The sequence below is a fragment of the Bicyclus anynana genome, chromosome 6 (genome assembly GCF_947172395.1).
Source record: "Bicyclus anynana chromosome 6, ilBicAnyn1.1, whole genome shotgun sequence".
Lineage (NCBI taxonomy): Eukaryota > Metazoa > Arthropoda > Insecta > Lepidoptera > Nymphalidae > Bicyclus > Bicyclus anynana.
The window spans coordinates 14818039-14842224 of record NC_069088.1 but is presented as its reverse complement, the minus strand read 5'-3'; the positions used below and the strand labels follow the sequence as shown (position 1 = coordinate 14842224).

Here is a 24186-nt window from a genome sequence, read left to right as displayed (position 1 = left end):
CACACAACTGAAAAGTTGGAGCCTCCGGAATCGGAGACAGAGGTCATATACACTGGGCTATCACGGCTCTTCCACCATCATCATCCATCATCACCATCATCATCCATCATCATCACCGACGGACGTCCACTGCAGGACATAGGCCTTTTGTAGGGACTTCCAAAAATCACAATACTGAGCCGCATCACAAGCGAATCCCTGCAACTCGCTTGATGTCGTCATGCCACCTGATTCCGGTTTTACACTGTTTATCTATACTAATATTATTAACAGGAAAGATTGGATTGTTTATTTGTTTGCACTAAATAGGCTCTGAAACTACTGAACCGATTTGAAAAATCATTTCACTGTTGGGAAGCTACACTATCCCTCGAGAGCTATATTTTATCCCATACGGGAACCACGCGGGTGTTTTTTTTTATATATATTTATAAAAATACTTTATAATTCTTGTTTCAGACTTACTAACATACCAAGTGGAAAGAGACACTTCCAAACACGTGGCAGTGGACCAACAAGCGCTAGAATTGAAACACCTCAAAATGGTAAACGCTACTTTATACCGGAGTATTTCCTATAACTCTGGGGTTATATTTGTACGTAAATTAATAAAAATGTTAAAGACACGTGTTCTAAAATTAATATATTGTTATATTAATATGTTTTGCAGGCTTTGCAGAAGCTGTCCCAGCAGAAGAGCGAGCTGGAGCAGCAACTGTCTGCCGCGCCGCACTACGTGGCCACCGGCAGCGCCATTGTGCAGGTATCCATCGTAACTCTGTCACAGAATGCATATATTATGTAGAAGCACAGAAGATTCACTTCACATAGTCATTTAAATAAACAGCGACTCTCGCTGCGACACAATACGGCACAATTCAGTTTGAACAAAATTGATAGCCTACAGTTTGGGTAAGACATAATAATAATAATAGACTTGTAGGTAAATCTACAACTCTTATTATTATTATTATTATGTCTTATTTATTTATTTGTCCTTTTTTTTAATTTTTAACAATGTTGATAAAATACAGAATGAAAAAACACTATTAAAAATTTTAAAAAAATCATTCAACCCCCCCGCTGCGGGACATTTGAGTGCCCAAGCAACCAGTGGTCAGGGCTCCAGAGTGAGGAACCTCCTCACAATACGCGCCGTCTCAACAATAACTGCCTTTTGTATCCGACCCTTGATCCAACAGTTTTTCAAGCTTCTTGAGATGTTGGTCGAAGCTTTTTGCTATAAGACCATTGAGTGAAACGATTATCAGAACAATAATAGTTGACTCAACATTCCACATGGCGGTAATCTCGAGAGCAAGGTCCAAGTATTTTGATACTTGGAACTTGCTCAGCTTTATTATATCTATTCTGACCACGTTAGGGCTGTCTTCAATGGGCTAGTTGACACTTTTTTAAAGGCTCTTAAATTGTTCATTAGCATTCTACTAGATCGAAAAAAAAGTATGAATGAAGACAATGACGTTATCAACTGTCATCATGTAATGATAAAAAAGTGACGTCTGTAGCTTTGTGTTGTAGTGCGTTCAGAAATACTACATTTTTGTTTTTATTCCTTTAGTAATAACTACAGTTGAAGCCTTAAATAAAATAAAATAAAATAGCCTATTAATGAAGATTTTGTACAATTAAATGATGTCCCTAATCTCATTGTGCCTCATGGCAAAGGCCTCCTCCATGTTGAAGCCTTAACTAAATAATAATTAATGTTCAAAATATATTTACTTTAATATTAATATATTTAACCCTGAGTAAAACACCTGTGTACTCGGGTAACTATATTTTAATGTATGAATTTCTGAACGCTAAGTAGACTGCTGTTCAGAGGCATATCAGAACACACAGACCAGTAATTTAGTGTAGTTGTCATTTTACAAATGGCCTGAGTGAATGATAAATGTAGTAAATGAATAATTTTCTGTGAAATTATTCAAAATACAAATTTAATTTGAATTTGTGATTTTTTGAAATACTGTACTAAGACCTGGCTAGAAATGAGAATCCCTTTGATATAGTCAACTACACCTATTGGTTGGAAATATGTAAATTACACATGCTAAGCCTGCTGGTAGTTGCTTGATTAAATTTACTTCATAGATACTTACTTACTTTATCTACAAGTAGTATATAAATATTTATGATAGTATTTAATTGTTTTTATTAATTATTGTGTCTACACTTTCAGAATCAACAAATCACTGACGTCATAAAGGAGAACCAGAAACTGAAGAAAATGAACGCAAAGTTGGTCACGATCTGCAAGAAGCGCGGCAAAGCTCTCTCGGACTCCAACAGGGAGAACGAACAGCCCACAGACAATATAACATAAAATATTTATATATATTTTTGTTAAGATGTCATAACCTGATATAAGGATTTCATTTAAGTTAATTTCAATTTCATAAACAATGACAGAAGCTGGACTTAGTGATTTGATTTTTTTTTTCTGATTATTTCTGAATATGTATTTTTTTTTTTTCAATATCTAAAGCTATTCTTTAATGTGTTTTGAAATGTACTTAATTTGTTTTTTTAGGCTCTTTTCTTCCGTTACTTGTTAAATTATACGAAACTGTTACAGAGGGAGTGCAAAAGATTTCTGTATAAGTATGCGTGATAATTTTGTTTGTGACAGACATTCCAAGCGCATTTAATCATTTCTAACGTTAAAACAATTGGTGGATAATAATTTGAATGACGGGTAATCGATTTTTTTTCTTTTTGGTTAATTATTTTATACGAAGACATGCAGCGCATGTTGAATTGAGAATTGATTTTAGAGTGCAGAGTGAAAGGAATCTCCTAATTTATATGTAGAATTAAACAAAAAAATCATTATTTTTACACATCTTACTTAATATCGCGACTTAATATCGCGTCTTTAACATAAATTAATAAATACCCACACTTCGCTACATAAAATTGTATAATTTTAATATTTACTAAAAAACTGGTAATCTGTTATAATATAATGTGATGTTTTCCTTTCACTCTGCATTAGAAACAAGCAATGTTTATATTTAATTACAATACTTATTAAAACTTATTGCACGCTTTCGCTAGCAACGCAATTTTCATATCGGAAAATGCGTATTACATCATATATGTAGCGTTACTAAACGCAATTATTCGGCGCTACATTATGGTGTTTACGCGTTTTCTCGCATGTCGATACTCTCTCTCAAGAGAGTATATTAAAAAAGGCAATGTTTTTAATAATTTGATAAATCTCACGCCATGTCAAGAGGTGCCTTTATTTATAATAATTAATTATAAGTATGTGCGGGTATTGTTTACATATTCATCTGAAAATTGCGTTGCCTTAAAGAGTTGTCGATCAAAACTAATTGAAGTTTACATAATTCCACTTAATAATCTCCTTATTTAATTTGACTATGAGAAAATTGAATAAACTGGTTTTGTATCGATCGATTTAATACAAAAAGAAATAAATATTAATGATTATATTGAACGAAAATTTGTTTGTTTTTGTTATCCCTAACCAATGACTAGCTACCCAGGGCTAGCCGGTGCATTGCCACGGGGCTCTCGATTCTTTATCAGAAAATCGCGATAGAACGGAACTTGGAAAATTTCGAAAACGAAACAGAGCTGATGATTAAGTAGCTTAGCATTTTTATGTATTTGTATATCTATACTTAAAATAAATCTGTAGAGTTCAATTCTGTACATGAAATCTATTTTCAAAACAACTATCAGGGGTGATTAGTCATTGATACTGATGCCAAATATGCAAAATCAGTAAAATTATTGTCTGTTTGTCTGTATGTTCGTTATAGAAATAAAAGCTACTCGACGGATGATTTCAACGAAACTTAGTACAATTATTCTCTATACTACTGGACAGGTTATAGTATACTTTTCATAACGCTACGATCAATAGGAGCAGAGCTGCAGTGAAGGGAAATGTTGGGAAAACGGGAGAAGTTACTCCATTTTTACGACACTACTGTAAGGGTTGGATTAAAGAGGTCTAAGGACGGACGAAATCGCAAGCGTCCGCTAGTATTTAATATTTTTACTAGATAAAAACTAGCCAACTACAGTATAATAGTGGGGCTGTATAGTAGTGGGGCCCCATTTTTTTCGTTTGCACCAGGGCCCTTTGTTACCTAGCTACGCCACTGTCTTTAACCAAAGATCTTAAAAGTTATACTAAACTGTTATGTTAGTATAAAATATGTCCATGACTTACGCGTAAACGGACTTATTTTAACAAGTCACAACAGTCAATAATAAACCCCAAAATTATCACAATTCAATTTTGTAAATGAAAATACTAGAGAAACAAAAATACGTTTATTAAATAAAAAACAAAATGCTTACACTAGTCTCATGACTAATAGACGGAAAATTTGTGGTAAAAGAACATGGCCAGAACAAAACTACAATTCATTTACGTTACATGTACATTGTCAAGATACTTTGAACCTCTCTGAACTTGGGTTTTTTGTTTATGGGTTTAACAGTAATAATTAATGCAACATGAAATTCGTCACTATAACGGTACACAGAGAAAGAAATATAATAGACTCCTCTCTTTGTATAAATACGACTTGGATTATGAAGATTTATTAATACATATTAATACATATAAATTGTCTTAATGATGCGAGACACTTTATGCATTCGATACAAACATCATTTCATTTATGTTTACTGTCAAACAATGACAAATCTTTGTTATAGTCTAATTGGTTTGATTTTATTTACAGAAATGCAAACTATGCCAATCATAGATTTATTCTATAGAAATAAATAAATATCTAAATTCAATCTATGATGTCTCGTATAGTCTCGCAAACTTAACTAATAGTCAGAACCCTTACATTTGTTTACAATAGTTTACATAATAGGCTAGTTGACACTTTTTTTAAGGATCTTAAATTGTTCTACTAGATGGAAAAAAGTATTATGTATTTTTTCGAGACTACTTTTTTGACAACACGAGCCAAAACGCTGTCAGCCATGATTATCTATATTTTATATTTCATGACGTCACGTAAACACTAAACCTTAACCGAACGGTTTAGTGTTTGACAAAATTATTTGTTACTTTAGTTTGATGCTTATTCCGTTAGTGACCTCAAGTAAAATAGTGAAAATTAAAAAATACATAGTTTTTTAATAAACAATACAATTTTTATAATTATTTTTTTTATGAAATCCCTAACTTTTAACCGTCTAACAAAAAGTAGGAGGTTCTACGTTCGACTGAATGGATGTTTTATTAATTAATATCGATATATTTCGGATCCTTATTCTATGTACCATACGAAATTAATATTGTTTATATTAAATTTGATAATTATGAGTCAACTAACCTATTGTAAACAGATGGCGCCACTGTGGTACTTACTGTAGCACCATATAAAATACAAATACCAAGGATTTTACATAAAGATAGTATAAAAAAGTCTTTGACAATATAATATAGACACATGTTAAACATCTAGTAATTGTAAACTTTCATTATAATGAAAAGTTTCTTATGATTTTCATTATAATGATAGTTTCTTATGATTTTCATTATAATGAAAAGTTTCTTATGATTATTATTTTTATTATTAAATACATTGAGAAATATAAAACACCAAGTCATAGGTCTAAGTAACATCGACGTGTAAAAACTTGCATACAGAAATAGGGAACGCATGTGTATTTTTTTTTTAATTTTTAATCGATTTCTGACATAAAACTATGATAAAAAGAAAATCTAGAGATTGTTTTGTGCAAAATAAAGTCATAATATAGCTGACAAATTTTAAGCAATTAAAAAGTTGAAACCACCATTTTAGCACGCTATGCGATCGTGGAATATGAAGTCACTAATGTAAAAAGACACTTTTTTGCTTTTTAAGGTGGAAAATTACGACATTGTCGATCACTATCATAGCGAACGTTTCACTATAATTGAATTTCCCAGGGATTATCACCATTTTAATAAAAAAAAATTACAATTTAAACTGACTAGATAAAGAAATATTGTTGTGAGTAACATACTACATTATACATACCAATCTATACTAATATTATAAAGCTGAAGAGTTTGTTTGATTGAACGCGCTAATCTCAGGAACTACTGGTCCGATTTGAAAAAAACTTTCAGTGATATATAGCCGATTTATAGAGGTAGGCTATAGGATAAATGTATCTCGGTATTCCTACGGGAACAGAAACCACGCGGGTGAAACCGCGCGGCGTCTACTAGTAAATAATACAAAGAAAAACATTCGCCCTCAAATCAAACCACACGCATTCCCTATTGACCATGTCCTTTCCCAATATACCAACTTATACAAAATCAGTCTTCACTTTCACTATCTTCTCCGTCTATTTCTATACTATGTTTCATCAGATCGATTTTTGAGGGCAACGGTTTCAAATCTTCATCAGGGTCCTGTTCTGGGGTCTCGCTGACTATCAGCGACTTCTTGTCTTCGATGTGTGTCGCGAAGGTGTCTTGGCCTAGGGCTTTGGCGAGCTCCGCGGCCACCGTGAGAAACTCCTGTTTGTTCGACTTGACCAATGTAGTTGCCGCCTTGTACAAGTTTCCCAATGCCAAATAACTGAAAATATTAATTAATAAAAATTAATTAAATAAGGCGAAATATAAGTTATATTATACAGGTGTTTCCCATAACTCTAGGGTTATATTCTTCAAGGAAAATTGAGTAAAAAATATTTCCTTTGTAAATAGATCTTAAATTGTGTCCCTTACATCGCATCCTTATATTATGACCTAACCAAACTTATTCATTGATAAATATCATGAAGTAGCTCACTAGTGAAGTATGGAGTGCCATTTGCAATATCTCATCGATATCGACAGTCTTACCACTACGACTAAGTATTTTAAAATGCAAGGATAGATAATGACGTGAGTTATATGGATAGTTGGAATTATTTTAATGACTTTGTATAAAAACATAAAAAGTATTTTATTAGTTTAAGAAAAAAAATATTATTAAATTGGGCTTGTCAACACCTTGAAGTTTCACTTTAGCCAGCTTAGGCTCAAAGTTCAATGACTTTTATATTATTCGAAAAAAAGTTCGATATTATTCGAAACAGACTTAGACAGGATCTTGAAATTTTATCATATATTTTTTTTCGCTAGCGTGTGAATTAGCTTGAGTTCATTTTTAATATTGTTAAGGGGTTTCTTGTATTGGACTAATAACTGTCGGGGTTGCTTACAGACGGTGAAACTAGCACGGTGTGTATTAGAGAGATTCTCACCACATAGCCAGCGCTTCAATCCGTCCGTTGCGAAAGCAATCAACTTTCCACGCGTGCAACACTTCCTCTGCCAAAGCGTCCACGTGTCTGAAATTGAATAAAAGATTTGAAAAAATGATCATCATTCATCACTATCATGGCCAGCTGACTATTTATAATCATTGTACTAATATAGCTTTCTGTAACAAAACAGAAATAGGAGAAGCAGTAGGAGAGGCAGAAATAGTAAGATATCACATTTATTTCTGCAACCATTCAAAATAGTATACTAGTATTAGTGTGTTTGTGTGATTTCGAAATTTGAATAGATATATTCGAAACAAGAGAACCTTTGGCTAGCACATATCGGCACATATTACGGTCAGCATTCACGTATGCTGGCAGCATACTGGTATACGTCGTGCAGGCTCAGCATCACACATGTAATGGTAGTTACCTGGCCTTGGCCAGCATGTAGGCCTCCGGGAACAGGTCCGCGTCCACGAGCACGGTGACGGCGCCGCGCAGGTCGTGCAGGCTCAGCATCAGCGCCGCGCGCCGGTACACGCTGCCGCCGTACGACTTGTTCTCTGCAACAAGTATAATAATTATGTTACATTACTGGCGATATAAGGCGCTCGCCGTACGGTCGGCTTCAGTATTCTCGTGGCGTTCGAGCCGTCCACATTTTTTGTTGTGTAATTCTTTATGGGTTACTTGGTATAGGCGGAACGAATAGCTTGAACAGTGAATGGTGAGTGTTGGCATGTTGGAACGGACCCCTAAAACCTGTATCACAAGCCTCTGGAACTGCTCACGGTGTTCTCTGCCATTCTAGGGTTTTTTTTGGTTACAGTTCAATAATAATATTTGTTCGACATTGCTTTTCTTATTTTTGTATTCCACTTCGGAGTCTGCTAAAAATAGTATATCTTAATATATAAATGCGAAAGGTCATTCATCACAAAAGCTCAAAAACCACTCGATGTACGAAATTGAAATTCGTCAGGGAGGTAGTTTATAGTTAGTAGGTATCCGCTAAAGATCGGATTTTGCGTTATGGCCATACAACCGCTTCTTATGTCAAACCCGTTTTCTCCGACAAATAATTATATTCAAACCTAGTCATCATCCCCATTGTGTTGGTATTTTTTTTTAATCTTTGAGGAAATTCTTTATTATTGAATTGACATTAAAGTTAAGAAAAAAGTACTCTAACTCACCTCCGATTCTATGCCTCTGCCCTGTAGCAACCATTCTTTCGATTTGAGCCAAATAGAGTTGAGTAACATCTTTCCAATATCTGAAACATAAAATAACAAAATAAACTTGCGATTATGATTTATTCAATAATAAAGTTGATTATGATTAAAATAATGAGTCACTTCATCGTTTTTTCGTGTTTAAATCATAACGAGATAACCTCGTGAAGAGAAATAGACAAAATAAAATTAAGTACAACCGGAAATACTCTTTCGTTGCGTTGGGACGAAATATATATATATAATATGGTACTTGGACAACTCTGTCGCCATTTGCCAACTTTATCTATTTCTTTTCACTTATAGTAGGGGAGCCCGGGATGCTAAATTTGCAGTTACTACAGCGTCATAGGGACCGATTACATTTGGTAGATTAAATGATAGGAAGAATGAATGGAAAATATTTACATTATACGATTTAAGCGGTGGAAAAAAACTACAGACTTTAAAAGCAATTTTTATTACTTTGAATAACTGAAATTTTCAGAAATTTTAGCGATTAATTAGAAAGTTATTTCCTTCAAAATAAGTAAAAACTAATCGCGCTCGTAACTTGAGAACTAAAATATAAGGGATTTATTTTGTAACTTTGAAACCCTCTCCCATTCCATTACGTTACGCTCAAATCATCAGATTTTCGAAATGTACATTTTTTAGCAATCCTCACCTACCTTAATCTGACGTGCTGGTTGAGTATTTCTGAAGTTAGTTTTTTTTTGGTTGCCCTAAACGTACCCATTAAGGGCTCATACTTGGTGGTGGTACTCAACATGGTTCAAGGTATAGTTATGTTCATCTGCCGCGCTCGAGTAACTGCAAAAATCCCCTCTTCGGCTCCCCTACTAAGGTATAGTCCCTTATGATCATCTGCCGCGCTCGATTAACTGCAAAAATCCCCTCTTCGGCTCCCCTACTAAGGTATAGTCCCTTATGATCATCTGCCGCGCTCGAGTAACTGCAAAAATCCCCTCTTCGGCTCCCCTACTAAGGTATAGTCCCTTATGATCATCTGCCGCGCTCGATTAACTGCAAAAATCCCCTCTTCGGCTCCCCTACTAAGGTATAGTCCCTTATGATCATCTGCCGCGCTAGAGTAACTGCAAAAATTCCCTCTTCGGCTCCCCTAGTCGTATGTCACCTCTGGTCTACTCATTTTTTTTTCAATGAAGCCTCGATACTCACTTGAAAGACACGCAGGGGGACAGGCTGACGAGGAAGGGGCACAGCGCGTTCCGCTGGCTCGCGAACTGGATCATGGCGTCGATGTGGCCGCGGAATATCGACAGCATGATGCACGAGTCGAGCCGGCCCTGCTCCACGTGACGCTGCACTGGGAACACCAAATACACATTAAAAAAAACTAGTTTATTTATTTATTTAGACAGGCATTTATGCATACAAAATAATTAACTTAATCACGCTAATATTATAAAGGCAAAAGTTTGTGTGTAAGTGTGTATGTTTGTTACTCCTTTACGCTGCGGCTACTGAAACGATTTGGCTGAATTTTGGCATAGGCTACTTTTCATTCTGGAAAAATCCATGGTTCTCACGCGATTTGTGAAAAACTGCATTCAACGCGAACCAAATCGCGACCGTCCGCTATTATGCTATATGATAGATATACAAAAAATACAGATTTAAAATATAAATATCACAGTAGACACGAAAACTTGAATATAAACAGAACGAAAAATATTTCAAAGAGAAAATCGTTGGAATAGGCTATTTGACACTTTTTTTAAATGTCTTAAATAGTTCACTATCGTTCTACTACATTGAAAAAAAAAACGCGTTTTATCAATGTAATAAAAAATAATGTGACTCACTTTCAAACTCGAACATCTCGTTCAAATCATTGGTGTTGCCGAAAACCTTCCAATATTCCACGTACACATCCTCGGTTTCTTTAACTTCATTGACTTCAAATTCTTCATCTTTGGCCTCGGGATCATCTGTATCACTTTTGATATCTTCAGGTTTAAGAACTTCAATTGTTTCAAATTCATCAGTAGTTTTGGTAGATGTTTTTTCAGAATTATTCGTTTGATTTTGTTGAAAATCTTCCGATTGGATCAATCTCTCGGCCATCTTTCTTAAACATAGAGCAGAACAGTTTGTTAAGCTTTTATGTAGAGTGGCCAAAAGGAACTGTTTGGGGGCCTTGAACTTCTTGTCGACCCTCGCAGCGACCTGCGCCGCCAGGGGGAGGTCGGTCTCCTTCGGTGCTTCTTCATTTTCTTCGTCTTTTTTAACTTTTTTCTTTTTCAGCTTCTTTGGGATTATTTCATGTTTGACTTCTGTAAAACGAGAATGTACTAGTTCAGTTTAATCAAAGTCAAATTTTCGCATTCTGTCGTGAACCATCGCTGTGATGCGGTCTGAATTAATGAAGGCATAAATATACACTAACTAGCGGACCCGGTCAAGCTTCGTTTTGACATAAGTGCACTTATTCTCTATCCCTACACTACCCTTCTATACCTCTACCCCTACCCTACCCCTACCGCTTGACTCTTAAACGTTTGTATGGGAAATAGAAAAGGGCAGTTTTTAGGGTTTTCCCGGAAATTATTTGATTTTTTCTCACCTTTTAAACCTTCCCTATACCTCCACGAACATTTCAAGACCAAGATAAGATAAATCCGTTAAGCCGTTCTCGAGTTTTAGCGAGACTAACGAACAGCAATTCATTTTTATATATATAGATGTCCATACGACGAGAGACGTACCTGTGTATGTCTCAGGCGGGTAGTCCTCCACCCTCCACACCCTCAGGCAGCAGTCCGCGCCGCCCGATAGCACGGTGGAGGACAGCTGAGGCAGCGCGCTCCACGTGGCGCCCAGTGACGACTGCACGTGGCGCCCGAATATGGCGATACACGTGCCGGCCAATACGTCCCACACCTGCACGCAATAACAATAGCCTTTGACACTTGTTGCCTGATTTTCATTATAGGAATAGGAATTATCTTCATCCATCAGTTCTATCGCCTGCTAATTGACTATTTGAAACACTCAGCAGGCGATAGAGATAATCCTTAAGAAAACTACAAAGAATTAATTTTAATATATTATGTAGGTACCACAGATAGAATAGATGTTTTTTAACTGTTGGGCACCCATTTCTCTTTCTTAGTTGTATCTGCTGCTCTCTTATAGGGGATGCCCTAAGCAATTGCTTATAAAGCTTATAGGCTAATACATGACTGCAGATCGCTTCGAGTCATTTGACTCGGCGCAAAAACCGACAACAAATCGAAAGTAGAGCAAAGTGAAGTATTAGTGGTGTGAGCATTGTCTTTTGGGGTTCTGCTTGCTATCAGCTTAATTATCAAAGAACAAAAAAAAACAAACCGATCAACTTGCGAACCTCCTCATTTTTAAAATCGGTTAAAAAGAAGAAAATCGTGAATTATTATTGATTTACCCTTATGCTACTGTCGTGTGATGTGGACAGCAGCAGTGCGTCCTTGTGCGGGTTCCAAACCAACTGCAGCACCGCGTTGGTGTGACCGTTCAGCGATTTCCATTTATGTAATTTTAGACCATCTAAAACCAAACAATTAGAATATCTAAAATACTACTCAAAAGTAGTACAAGGTTTAACTAGTATTTAAGTTAAATTTTGCAAATGACATGACATACCGCCTTTGTCAACATATTCCACGATGACTATGTCGAAAGACTTGTCCAGAGAGGAGACCGCAATCAGGTCCTTGTAAGGGGACTCTTCGCTGGAACCAGAAGTTTGCTGCGGGTGCCACTCCATGGAGTGTATCATTTTGCTGAAAAAACACACACACACTACCTTATAATAATAAAATGAAAAAAATAAAAATTTTGACTTCCAAAGGGGGTCATAGTAATGTTAGTAAACATTAAACATTAAAATGGTGTTAGTATACAATACATAAGCCTACTCAAATCTATGACAGGATCGACTTGTCAGTACATGAATCATAGAGCAATTATTTAAGAACAGTCAGCAAACGGCCCCACGACGTCCTATCCCGATTTAATTGCATAATTTCTTACCCCTAAGTTAGAAATCGTATGATAATCAATACACATAAATTAAAATGTTTGTCTGTGATTTCATCTGGGAAAAAACCAAGGTTCTCGCGGGATATGTTAATTAAGTTAAATTTTGCAATTCCCTTTGTTACAAAACATCTAGTAATCAATACAAATTATAAATATAAATATAAATTATAATGTTGTGTGTGATTTCATCCCAGAAACTTATTTTTATTTATTTATTTATTTATACTTTATTGCACAAAACAAAAACAATAACAAAGAAAACATAGTAGACAAGTATGTGCAAAGGCGGTCTTATTGCTTATAGCAATATGTACCAGACAACCTTTGGATAAAGGAATTAATGTAATTAAATGTGGGATAGTGCAACAAAAAAAAAAAAATTATATAATAATAAAAATAGTACATTTATATATACTACATGTATAAATATAAAATATACATAATAAATAATAAAATAACTAAATAAATATACAACCCTCCGTACGACTTCGTACGCCTGAAACCTCAATTTCACGCGTACGAAGTCGCGGTAGTCACACAGCGGGCGATGGAACGAGCTATGTAAGGAATATCTCTGCGTGATCGAATCAGAAATGAGGAAATCAGCAGAAGAACAAGTCACCGACATAGCTCAACGAGTTGCGAAGCTGAAGTGGCGATGGACGTTGGGGTCCCAAAGTGCTGGAATGGCGACCCCCACTAGTAAGCGCTGTGTTGGCCGACCCCCCACCAGGTGGACTGACGACATCAAGCGAGTCACAGGGATTCGCTGAATGCAGGTGGCTCAGTATCGTGATGTTTGGAAGTCCCTACAAAAAGCCTGTCCTGCAGTGGACGTCCATCCTGATATGATGATGATGATGAAGTCGCGGGCGTCCGCTAGTTATACAAAAAGAGCAGCTATGCTAACCTGAACACGAAAGCAGCAGTGACAAGTTCTCTCGAGTAAGGCTCCAGCAGCGCGACCCCCCCGCTGTCGCTGCCGCACAGCATTCCGCGGGAGTGCCAGCTGACGGCGCTCAGCGACCATTTCTGACCCTCAAACTCCACTGTCATTGTCACTGGATCTAACGAAACATAAATTAAGTATTTAAGAAAAATTTGTAATATTTGAATTTAAAGCAGGGCCTATAAGGACTTGTATCCAAGGCCGTAAAATAAATTTAAAAAATGAAAAAAAAATTAAATAGCAGGAAATTGATTGATCCCACTGCTGCCATTATGTAATTAAATGGCACTTGGTAGTTCAATAATGATTATTTAATTTAATACCCTCACATACATCTTAATATATAAATTCAGGTCATTCATCACAAAATCTCGAAATCTTGATGTACAAAGCTGTAATTTGGCAGGGGGGTAATTTATATTTAGTAGGTATATAGGCTTAATAACAGATTTTGCGATAAAGCTGGATTAAAGTGGTCTAAGGGCGGCCGAAGTCGCGGGCGTCCACTAGTATTTAATAACACTAGTTTACGAAATTCAAATCTTTGTCTGTTTTGAATTTTGTGGGTGATATTGACAATGAATAAATAAACAAAACTACCCTCATAATTTTTTGTAGAGCTCTAATGTTTTAGTAATTGACTTTCATCATTTATGTATGATGAAAGTCAATTATAATAGTTTTTTCCTTGATAATATTATAGGTATTTGCTGTGTGCTTTGCTGAGTGGTTATGGTAGAAGTTGTTTAAATAACCTTAACCATTTGCGTTACATTTGTAGCGAGTATGTACAAAAATAGTATAGAAAAGGTTTATCAGCGTCACAAAGTGGGTTAAAACACTTATTTACTGTAGGTACTTTAGCTGCCCGCCGCCCGACACGTCAGCGTCCGGCGCTGCGCTGCGGTCAGCGTGACTTTATAACCAGCATTACTGCCCGCGTCTACCAGCTCCACCTGGAGGGTACTGCCCGCGTCTACCAGCTCCACCTGGGGGGATATCTCTTAATACTTGTACCTTTGTCGGGTTTGTCGACGCAATATCTGACGAGCTGCCCGCCGCCCGCCACGTACAAGTCGAACTCGTGGCCCCAGCACATCGAGTAGATGCCCCCGCGCAGGGCCGTAGCCAGCGTCCGCGCCGGCCGCTCCGTCTTACCGCCCGCGTCTATCAACCCCACCTGGGGGAGGTTTCTTAATCATAAAGAGGCTTGAAAACAGTTGAATTCAACAATACATTAGAAGTAAAACAAATAGTTTAAATATTTTTTTGTTACGATGAAATACCTAGTTTACAATACCTACCTAGTATTCGCTATCAAAAAATTCGTGAATTTGGAATTCGTTTGCTTTGGCATTCGATATTTTTATCGATATCTTGAGAATCTTGTTGTTTTTTCGTCGTCATAAATATAGGCGAGAGAAACCAGCCAGCGATCAAGTGTAAATAATTCAGCTTTGTTGAATTAATAAATCATATATAATATTTTTATACACGTTTATATATAATCTGACTTAATTTACAAATTTTTGCTATACATATTTATATACAATTGTAAACACAATGATATACAAGTACCTACAATTTGATAAGCTATATAATAAAAAGCAATACCCTCGATTCTCCAGTAGCGAACGCCAGTAAGTTCTCTTTAGTGGGATGCCAGCATAGAGTCAACACTTTGCCCTGAACATTCTGCCAGAATGACGTCACTTGTCCCAAGGTCAACTTGGTGTCATCCTCAGACGTATCCGCCTCCCAGATTCTGACCGCTCCATCTCCAACACTCATTGCAACGCTGTATACAAATTAAATATATAAAACATTACAATATACTTTATGTATATGCTACGCTCAAGGATCGATAACGCAAAAAAATTAATTAAACCGATGTTTTAATGAACCCGCAGCACCCGAGCCGACAACGACAAGTTATAACCTGTGATGACGACACAGATTGTAACTTGTCGGTGTCGGCTAAAACAATGAATGAATGGTTAAAACAATGAATGAGTGGTGAATGCTCAGAACTGGTCATGGTTTTTCTTCATTGCCATAACGCGTTAAGGTCGAATAGCATGTCAGCCATGATACGAATTTCACTATTTGGTCTTTCTATGATAACCAAAATGCGTCGTGCGCGGTTTTATTAGAGCCATAACACGAATTTCGCAATGTGGGTATTTTACTGTGACGCACAACACGTTGTGAGCTATTTTTCCGCTCACTGATCGTTTTCGATCTTTGAGCGTAACATATATATAAAAATTAATTGCTGTTCGTTAGTTTCGCTAAAAGTCGAGAACGGCTGAACGGATTTTTCTTATATTGGTCTTGAAATGTTCGTGGAGGTATAGGGAAGGTTTAAATGTAGGGAAAAATTTGAATAATTGCCGGGAAAACCATGAAAACCACCCTTTTTATTTCCTATACAAACATTTAAGTCAATTATGGATCCAAAGGTGATTAGGTGAAAATACCGTGTCGCTGTCTTACCTTCTATTCTCTACTCACTCTATACATTAGAGGAGAACACAACAGGTAACAATCAATAAATTACTTACCTTTTAGCATCGTATGGACACGACTGTACAGTGTATATGAACCCTCCGCACGTATTGTAAACACCGACTTTCTTATTTGTCACCATATTATAGCAAATGAGATTACGGTCCTGCCCCGCCGTCCACACTCTCCACTGATCAGGCGGACAATCGCTCGACTCGTCGCCCGATTTGTCCGGAGACTGCAGGCGCGGGGCGTTCGTAGCTATAGCATACAAGCCACGCTTATGCAATGTGTGAACCACGCTCCATTGTATTTTCTTTTTCCTGAAAAAGACATACAGCAATATGTTACTTGCAACAAAAACACTCGCAACACATTTGTTTTAGGACTGATCGCAAATTGGCTGTACAAGAAAAAAAAATGTGTTAAATTCAGGAGGAAGGTTCTCACTACGCTTTGTGTTTAACTGACAAAACAAGGTTGTGCACAATGAAGTCAGGCTCAGATTACCATATTACCATAGGACCTACCTCGATAGACATTACCCCTGTGTCAAAAGTATATGATCATGATCTGTATTTATCGATATCTGCATTTACACAAACTGCGTCTATTGATCATATATGTCTAGATATCGATATATATTTACACAAACTGTTTGTATAGAATCAATGTTTCATTGTGTTAAAATTACACGTGTGCGTATTACAATTTAAATTCATAGTTGGGTGTGTAAGGACACAGGATATATTTAAATGTTAAATATGTTCAAAGACAATTTTGTTAATGAATTTGAGTGTGATACAATTCCAAAGGTAATTAATTCTAAGAAGTTTAGGTTTAGTTAAGATTAAAAAATACCTAAATAACAACATTTTTTAAACACTACTTTGTAACCTTTTAAAGATTTGTGAGAAAGTAATAAAAATTCATTTCTATTTCATTTTATATAACTTATGCCAAACAGAGAGTGTAAAATAACATTATAGTTAACTAGCTGACGCCGCGCAGTTTCTCACGCGTGGTTCTCGTTCCCGTAGGAATTCGGGGATAATATGTAGCCTATAGCCTTTCTCGATAAATGGGCTAACACTGAAAGAAATTTTCAAATCGGACCAGTAGTTCCTGAAATTAGTGTGTTATATCAAACAAACAAACTCTTCAGCTTTATAATATTAATATAGAGACGAGACGAATATCTTAGCATTCCATGGATTCACCGTGCGGGTGCCGGGTCCATCGCGTGGTAGTGAGAAAAACTCCGAGTAGAGTCCCGAACTTGTGACTACAGGATGTAGGGTTAAGGAATTCCTTGACGATCGATCAACACTCCCCGTTCTCTGCTAGTGTTGCTCTTCCTGCCTGGCCAAATTAGATAAGATCTTATTCGTATATTTTCCGTACCAGTTAATGATTAATGGATTACACTGCACCAGTTGGCTCTTTCCGTCAGCTATGAGAAGAACATTTGGTTTGTACCACAACAATGTGAAACAGTTGGGCCCTTTAGCTTTCTTGTTCACTATGTTGCTGGCAACCACACTGCAGGCTACCATTTTGCCTGATTTAGACCATATTTTAACAGACCTGGAAAAGGTAAAATATTGTTATTACAATCATCCATTTTATATAATAGGCCAGTGGACACTTTTTTAAAAAGGGTCTTAATTAGCGTTCTACTAAATTGAAAAAAATTAAATTACATGAATACATGAAAAATTTTTTTTAGCCAAAACGCTGTCGGCTATGATAGTCTATATTTTAACTGTTTCATAATGTTGACACTAAACCTTTATTCATCATCATAATTTGTGTTTATTCCTTCAGTGACATCAAGTAACATCGTGACGTCTCAAAACAGACGACAGCATTTATAATGTTTGGAAAAAGTAAAAAAAAAAAAAAATATCTGAGTTTTCTATGACCAACCGACTCTTATGTGAATCTACATGAAATTATTTTATATTTTGAATAGTTTCATATTCATGCATATTATATTTTGTAAATGAGCATTTTTTTTAATTAATACATTGTAATGAAATATTTTATTATATCAACATATCGACATCAGCTCTGCTAGTTTTATATTGAAAAAAAAAAAATTGTAGTACCACTGACCCGTATTTAGACCCAATTGTAGCTAAAAGATGCTTCTGGACATGGGCACTACTTTCACCATGCAAATCCTCATTATCCCATACTTTTGCCTTATTATACCGTGGTTTACCCTTATAATGCTGTGGTTTATCATTATCATCCTGTGACGTATCAGAACTGTCTTCATCACTGTCTACATGGGTTTTATCAAGCGCCTCAACAAGATTATCTACAGACTGTTCCGATTCATTTTTAATTTTCAATATGTCTTCTTTGAGCTTCATGCACTCTGCTAGAAAATCATTGGGCTCTTTTTCTTTAACAACTTTAACTAATATGTCTTGGGGTTTAAACTTTTTATGACCAAATTCATCTGGCTCATGATCTTTGTATATATCAAATGTGTCATCCTCTTGCACGATTGACTCATCAAAACTGTCATCTGGCAAATTTTTACCCACTCCAGAATCATTTGGATTTATTTCATCTTTGATTTTTAATTTTTCCACTTCATTGGATTTTTTAATAGATTCTTTGAAAGATCTTTTGAGGAGCACCTCATATTGTGGACACCACGACAGAGTTGCAATGTCATCGTCTTGCGCTCTGATTTTGTACACAACGTTACCTTGACCTGAAAAAAAATTTGTTTAAATAAAACATTTATAAATTGTAATTATATTGTTCGGATTGTTGTGTAATCATACTTGTCAAGCTGTCAAAATCATAAATTAAATATTTCAAAATTTGTCCACAATAAAGTTCCATTTCAACCATTGACTATTTAGACTATGAACCTGTTTCACACCCAAATTCACCAACAAAAAAGTCTGTCGTTTTTTGAGTGGGACGAGGTAAACTCACACATCGAAAATATTTAACACCATTAAAAATATTCTGTGTCCATACACTACACACAACTATAAATTTGACTCGCAATACACACACGCGTATTTTTTACACAGACTAACAAACACATCGCTTAGCCTTCCACAGAATATATACAAAGAATATTCGATTACTTGATCGATTTTTGCTGTTCCGCCAAAATAATCTATACTTTTTAGAAACTCACTCGCCGAAATATTGGATCTTGTAATAACGTGGAATTACTTACCACTTAGGTCTATAACAAACACAACACCTTGTTTGGTACCAACAGCAACTTGGAATGGTACATGGGGAGAGCATGCCATGCAACTTGGTTTAAATTTTCTGAGAAATTTGTTATTAGTTTTAGCCACATTTGATTTCAAATCCCACTTGACAATATTTCCAAATACTCCAACTGATATTACACATGATTCATTGCTGTATCCTATACCTGCCACTACCTGGAATTAAAATAGTATAAAAACATTAAACCCTTAAAGAATTTGATATTTTAATGAATATCACTTAATGGGCATGAGATGCAAACCTAGACAAGCAAAATAAGTTTGTTGACATGTTACTCTTTCATATGTCCTTATCGTGCCAACTAAGTTTTATTGAAAAACCTACCCCTATTCTACAAGGGTAGAATAGGGGTAGGTTTTTCAATAAAACTACCCCTACCCTACCCTATGTTGAAATTTTTCCTGAATTTTCTTTGCTATAGGTTTATAGCACGGAGCCCAAGACAATTCCAACAAATGCAAAACCGTGGAAATTGGTTCATGCATTATAGCTTCAGGAAGGAAAACCAAAGTTATTTTTATATAGTAGATAATATATTTTTTTTTAGATGACTGCAGTCAACGGGAGTCGACTGCAGTCGCCGACGTCTCGGGGGCAGTCAACGGGTCAACGACAGTCGACTGCAGTCGCCGACGTCTCGGCGGCAGTCGACGGCGGTCGCCGACTGTAGTCGACTGCAGTCGTCGGTAGTAGTTGGTAACATGCTGCTTGTGTAAATGAACCCTGAGAAGTAGTTGAGCGTTTGATCAAAGTTATATTACATTAAATCAAATCAAATCAAAATCAAAAATCATTTATTTCAAGTAGGCTCAGTTTACAAGCACTTTTGACATGTCAGTTGACTATTTGTAAAGATTCTACCACCGGTTCGGAAGGCAGGATCTGCTGAGAAGATACCGGCAAGAAACTCAACAGTTGCTCTTTTGAAAAGTCATACAGTATTATAATTTACAATTGATAACAATTACAATTTCTTATAGTTTTATTTCCTGTGTGAAGGTGGAAGCTGATCCAATGGCCTCCAAGCGCTTTTATCTTTAAGGAACTCATCAATGTTGTAGTAACCTCGACTAAGTAAATGTTTTTTAACACATTGCTTAAAGCTATGCATTGGCAGGTCCATCACAGTCTTGGGGATCTTGTTATAGAAGAGTACACCCAAACCTACAAAGGATTTTTTTACTCTTTGGAGACGATATGCAGAAATAACTAACTTATGCCCATGTCTAGTAAGACGTAGGTTTAAATCTCTTTTCGTTTGTACAAATTAATATTTTGTCTTACATAGACTATACTGTTATATATATATTGACAGACTACTGTTAGTATACCTATTTCTTTGAACTTTTGACGAAGGGACTCGCGTGATTTTAATTGATATATTGCTCGAATTGCTCTTTTTTGAAGTACAAATATAGATTGTATATCGGCAGCCTTGCCCCACAATAAAATACCGTAAGACATTACGCTGTGAAAGTACGCAAAATAAACAAGCCTAGCTGTATCAACATCAGTGAACTGTCTTATTTTTCTCACTGCAAATGCCGCTGAGCTAAGTTTACCAGACAGTTTTTCTAACATATTACATATTATTAACATATTACATAACATACAGTTTTTCTAACATATTATATGTTATTAACATATTACATAATATAATATACATATATATATATATATACATAACTGACAGTGATAAGTTTCAAATACTCAGCTGACACATCCTGCATTCAAAACAGTGTGGTAGGTTTATGCTCCAAATTTCAGGCAAATTTGTTACAAACATATATACATAACACACACTCAAACATTCACCTTTTTATATAAATGTAAATTGAATGACACCCAGTTCTGAGTTTTTATCTCCGACATACTATGGACCCACAGAGTCTGGGCACATAGTTGATGGACGTTGGGGTCCCAAACTGCTGGGATGGCGATCCCGCACTAGAAAGCGCAGTGTTGGTCAACCCCTCACCAGATGGACTGAAGACATCAAGGGAGTCGCAGGGATTCGCTGGATGCAGGTGGCTCAGTATCATGATATTTGAAAGTACCTACAAAAGGCTATATGATGATGATGATGAAGTAACCCATAATTGAGTAATAACAGTAAATAACACTCTTACCTCCTTTTCATTTTGATGGACATCAAGACTGTGAGTAGACTTTATGATTACATCATTCTGAGCATGTTCTACACTCTGCAAACTCCACTGTTTCACACTGCCGTCAACACTGCCAGTTATGAAAAATTTGTTCTTTGGCCAATCTGGACTTATGTCAACACAGGCTATCCTAAAATGGACACAAATTTGGTATGAAATATTATTTAAATTAAAATAAAAACAAAAGGCCCACTGCATAATTAACTTTTTAAGCTATTGCATAGCTCTGATCGCGGGCTTTGAGCGCGGCGGCTGAATCAAGAAATTCTGTAATGAAAATAAACGTAACACCCAAACCGTGCATCAAGTTAACACATATCAATGTTATCATTCAATCAACTGGACAAGTGGTGTGAAACTAAGGGGCAAAACTTATAAAACCAGAGTTTGATTCCATTGAGTATCTATTTCATGGCATCTTGTGATACTCTTGAGCCTTTTGAAAGTAGTACCTCGTTTTGTTCATCATTAGGTTCCTTGCTAGTTGATTTGGACTGTTTATGAGTTATAAATTGGTTTGGTTTGATACTTTTGGTATATTTTCATTGAGTATGCAACTTCTGTCTTTATAGTTTTAACTTTTAGTTTACAAAGCAAGCAATCATTTTGATGTACCAAGGAGCATTGGTATTTATTATTATCATTTTATAAATTAACATAGAAGAGAAAAACAAGTATTGCATTGCATACAGCTGAATCCCATAAAGCCAGATAGATTTCAAGACTGCACAGTAAATGAGCAATTTGACGTAGACATAGACGTTGTCATTGTAGACTGTCTGCCAAGTGACCAGAGCAGATATCTGAACCTTGTGTTGAGCTTTTTTCTTTTATTGTCAATATGATATTTCCAGGTCAAACATTGGTCCAGATGAAAGCCTAAGTACTTGACACATGTTGTTGGAGGCAGGTCTTTGTTTCCTAGCTTAACCTTTAACCAGGGACACACAGTCTCACAGTCACGGCGTGATTTGCACATTCCTAGAATTGGCCACTTCCCCGTTACAGCTACTCTGCTTCTCAGTAGCTCCTGTTTTAGTACTATAACAACCACAGTTGTGTCAAATTTTTAGTATTAGAAGAACATTTTTTTTTTGTTTTTAACAATATTGCTTTTATTTTAACTATTATTTTTAAAAAATATATAATGTATCATCTTATGTGTAAAGTCTATTAAAATGCTAAAAAAGAATAGCATGCCTATTAAGGCTAAAAGGTACATTGAATGTTAAGTATTGATGTTTTTAATTAATAATAAAAGGTGATTGAATGTTCTTATTTGTATTTTATTACGTACCAATGGTTAAATATAAACACAATTTTAAAACATTGAAAATTAATTTTATACCAAAAATGAAGTTTGAAAGTAGCCTGTGAGACATGTCCCAGATAGAGATTCCTTAGTGATTCAAAGAATTTTTAGGGTTGTTATTAAAATTGTTAGAAAAAAAAACCAACCCCCCATATTTTTTTTAGTCACCACTAAGAAAATTTATATATCCTATGGACACTACCACAATTCTGACAAACCCAATGACATCCCATAAAGCCAAAAACCATCCAGCTACACATACAGACACAATTACCTACATTACCCTCCTTCTGATGCAGTCGGGTAAAAAGGGCAGCTTCTAAAAATTTCTTAGTGCCTGAAGAAGAGTCTTTGTTACTATTGATTACTATTACGATTGATAATGTTTGATTTGGTTGCTATCTATGGGCCTCATGAGGCTCAGTGTCACACAGCGGGCAATGGAACAAGGTATACTTGAAGTATCTTCAGAGTGCAGCAATGGAAACACTGCACAGTGCTTACCAGGTAGACTGACATCAAGTGAGTTCCGGGTAGCTGAGATACAAGGCTGTAGTGTTTGAACTACTATTGCAGTGGACATCCATCAGCTGATATGGTGATGATGAAAAATGAAAAAGGCAAAATAAAGAAGAAAAAATTCATCGATAAAATTAGGAACCAGGGTGAAATCACAGGGTGACAGTGGGTAGTACTGTCACTCTGTACAAATTTGAATTAAAATTTTTAAAATTTACAAAAGCAATATTAATAACAAGATTAAGATAATTATAGTAACTGCACTCACTTCTCAGAGTGGCCTCTAGTCACAACGTGGGCTTGATAGCTCTGGTTTCCAGATCCATTGTTGCTTGAATTTAATGGTTGTAGAACACAAATGCTTTTGCTGGGTCCTCCGTAAATCAACCAACCATCACTTGATACTGCTATACCAGACACTTGGAACCAGTTAGGAGATGGAAATACTATAGTTTCGTTCATATTTATAAATGATTTAGAAACGGCGGTAAAGAATTTTTTGCCTCCTTTCGATATAATCTTAACCGCACAAATTATCAACACATTAATATATAAAAAATTGGTCTACGATTTATAAATGCGGAATGGCGCCACAATCACATGTCGTAAAATTTGGTGAGATTTGAAAATTTCAAATCAGCCATTACATTACCTCCGTTCCGTTGAAAAAAATATTTACCACAGACAGGGAGTATCACAGATTAATGGATACTACCACGGGGAGTATCAAGGAACATAATATTTCTCAGAAGGGGAGTATAAAAAAATATCTTAGACCATTTAAATAACAGGACCTGCCTCGCTAACCGTTATCCCTCTGGCAAAGATCTATGTTGTACGTTTATAAAAACTGTTGCTATAGAATCGATGTTTCATTGTTGT

At 35.9% G+C, this 24186-nt stretch overlaps 2 protein-coding genes across 2 annotated transcripts in view; one reads left to right on the top strand and one right to left on the bottom strand.

Annotated features, from left to right (window-relative positions):
- Positions 1-3499, top strand: part of LOC112054356 (kinesin-related protein 4) — a 38564-nt gene extending 35065 nt beyond the window's left edge. Inside the window, exons 26-28 of the mRNA XM_024094125.2 lie at positions 460-545; positions 671-763; positions 2207-3499. Coding sequence (XP_023949893.2) covers positions 460-545; positions 671-763; positions 2207-2350 — 323 coding nt within the window. The 3' untranslated portion in view covers positions 2351-3499. The remainder of the gene's footprint in view (positions 1-459; positions 546-670; positions 764-2206) is intronic.
- Positions 3500-4326: 827 nt separating this feature from the next.
- LOC112054357 (gem-associated protein 5) lies at positions 4327-23997 on the bottom strand. The gene is made up of 18 exons (XM_052882153.1): positions 23573-23997; positions 21435-21603; positions 19244-19460; positions 18148-18760; positions 17434-17616; positions 16086-16352; positions 15136-15319; positions 14539-14701; positions 13483-13639; positions 12174-12313; positions 11956-12077; positions 11258-11432; positions 10355-10825; positions 9708-9855; positions 8487-8566; positions 7721-7853; positions 7285-7371; positions 4327-6611 (listed from the first exon to the last, which is right to left on the bottom strand). The coding sequence occupies exons 1-18, from the start codon at positions 23764-23766 to the stop codon at positions 6347-6349; spliced, it is 3768 nt and encodes a 1255-aa protein (XP_052738113.1). The 5' UTR covers positions 23767-23997; the 3' UTR covers positions 4327-6346.
- Positions 23998-24186: the final 189 nt, after the last annotated feature.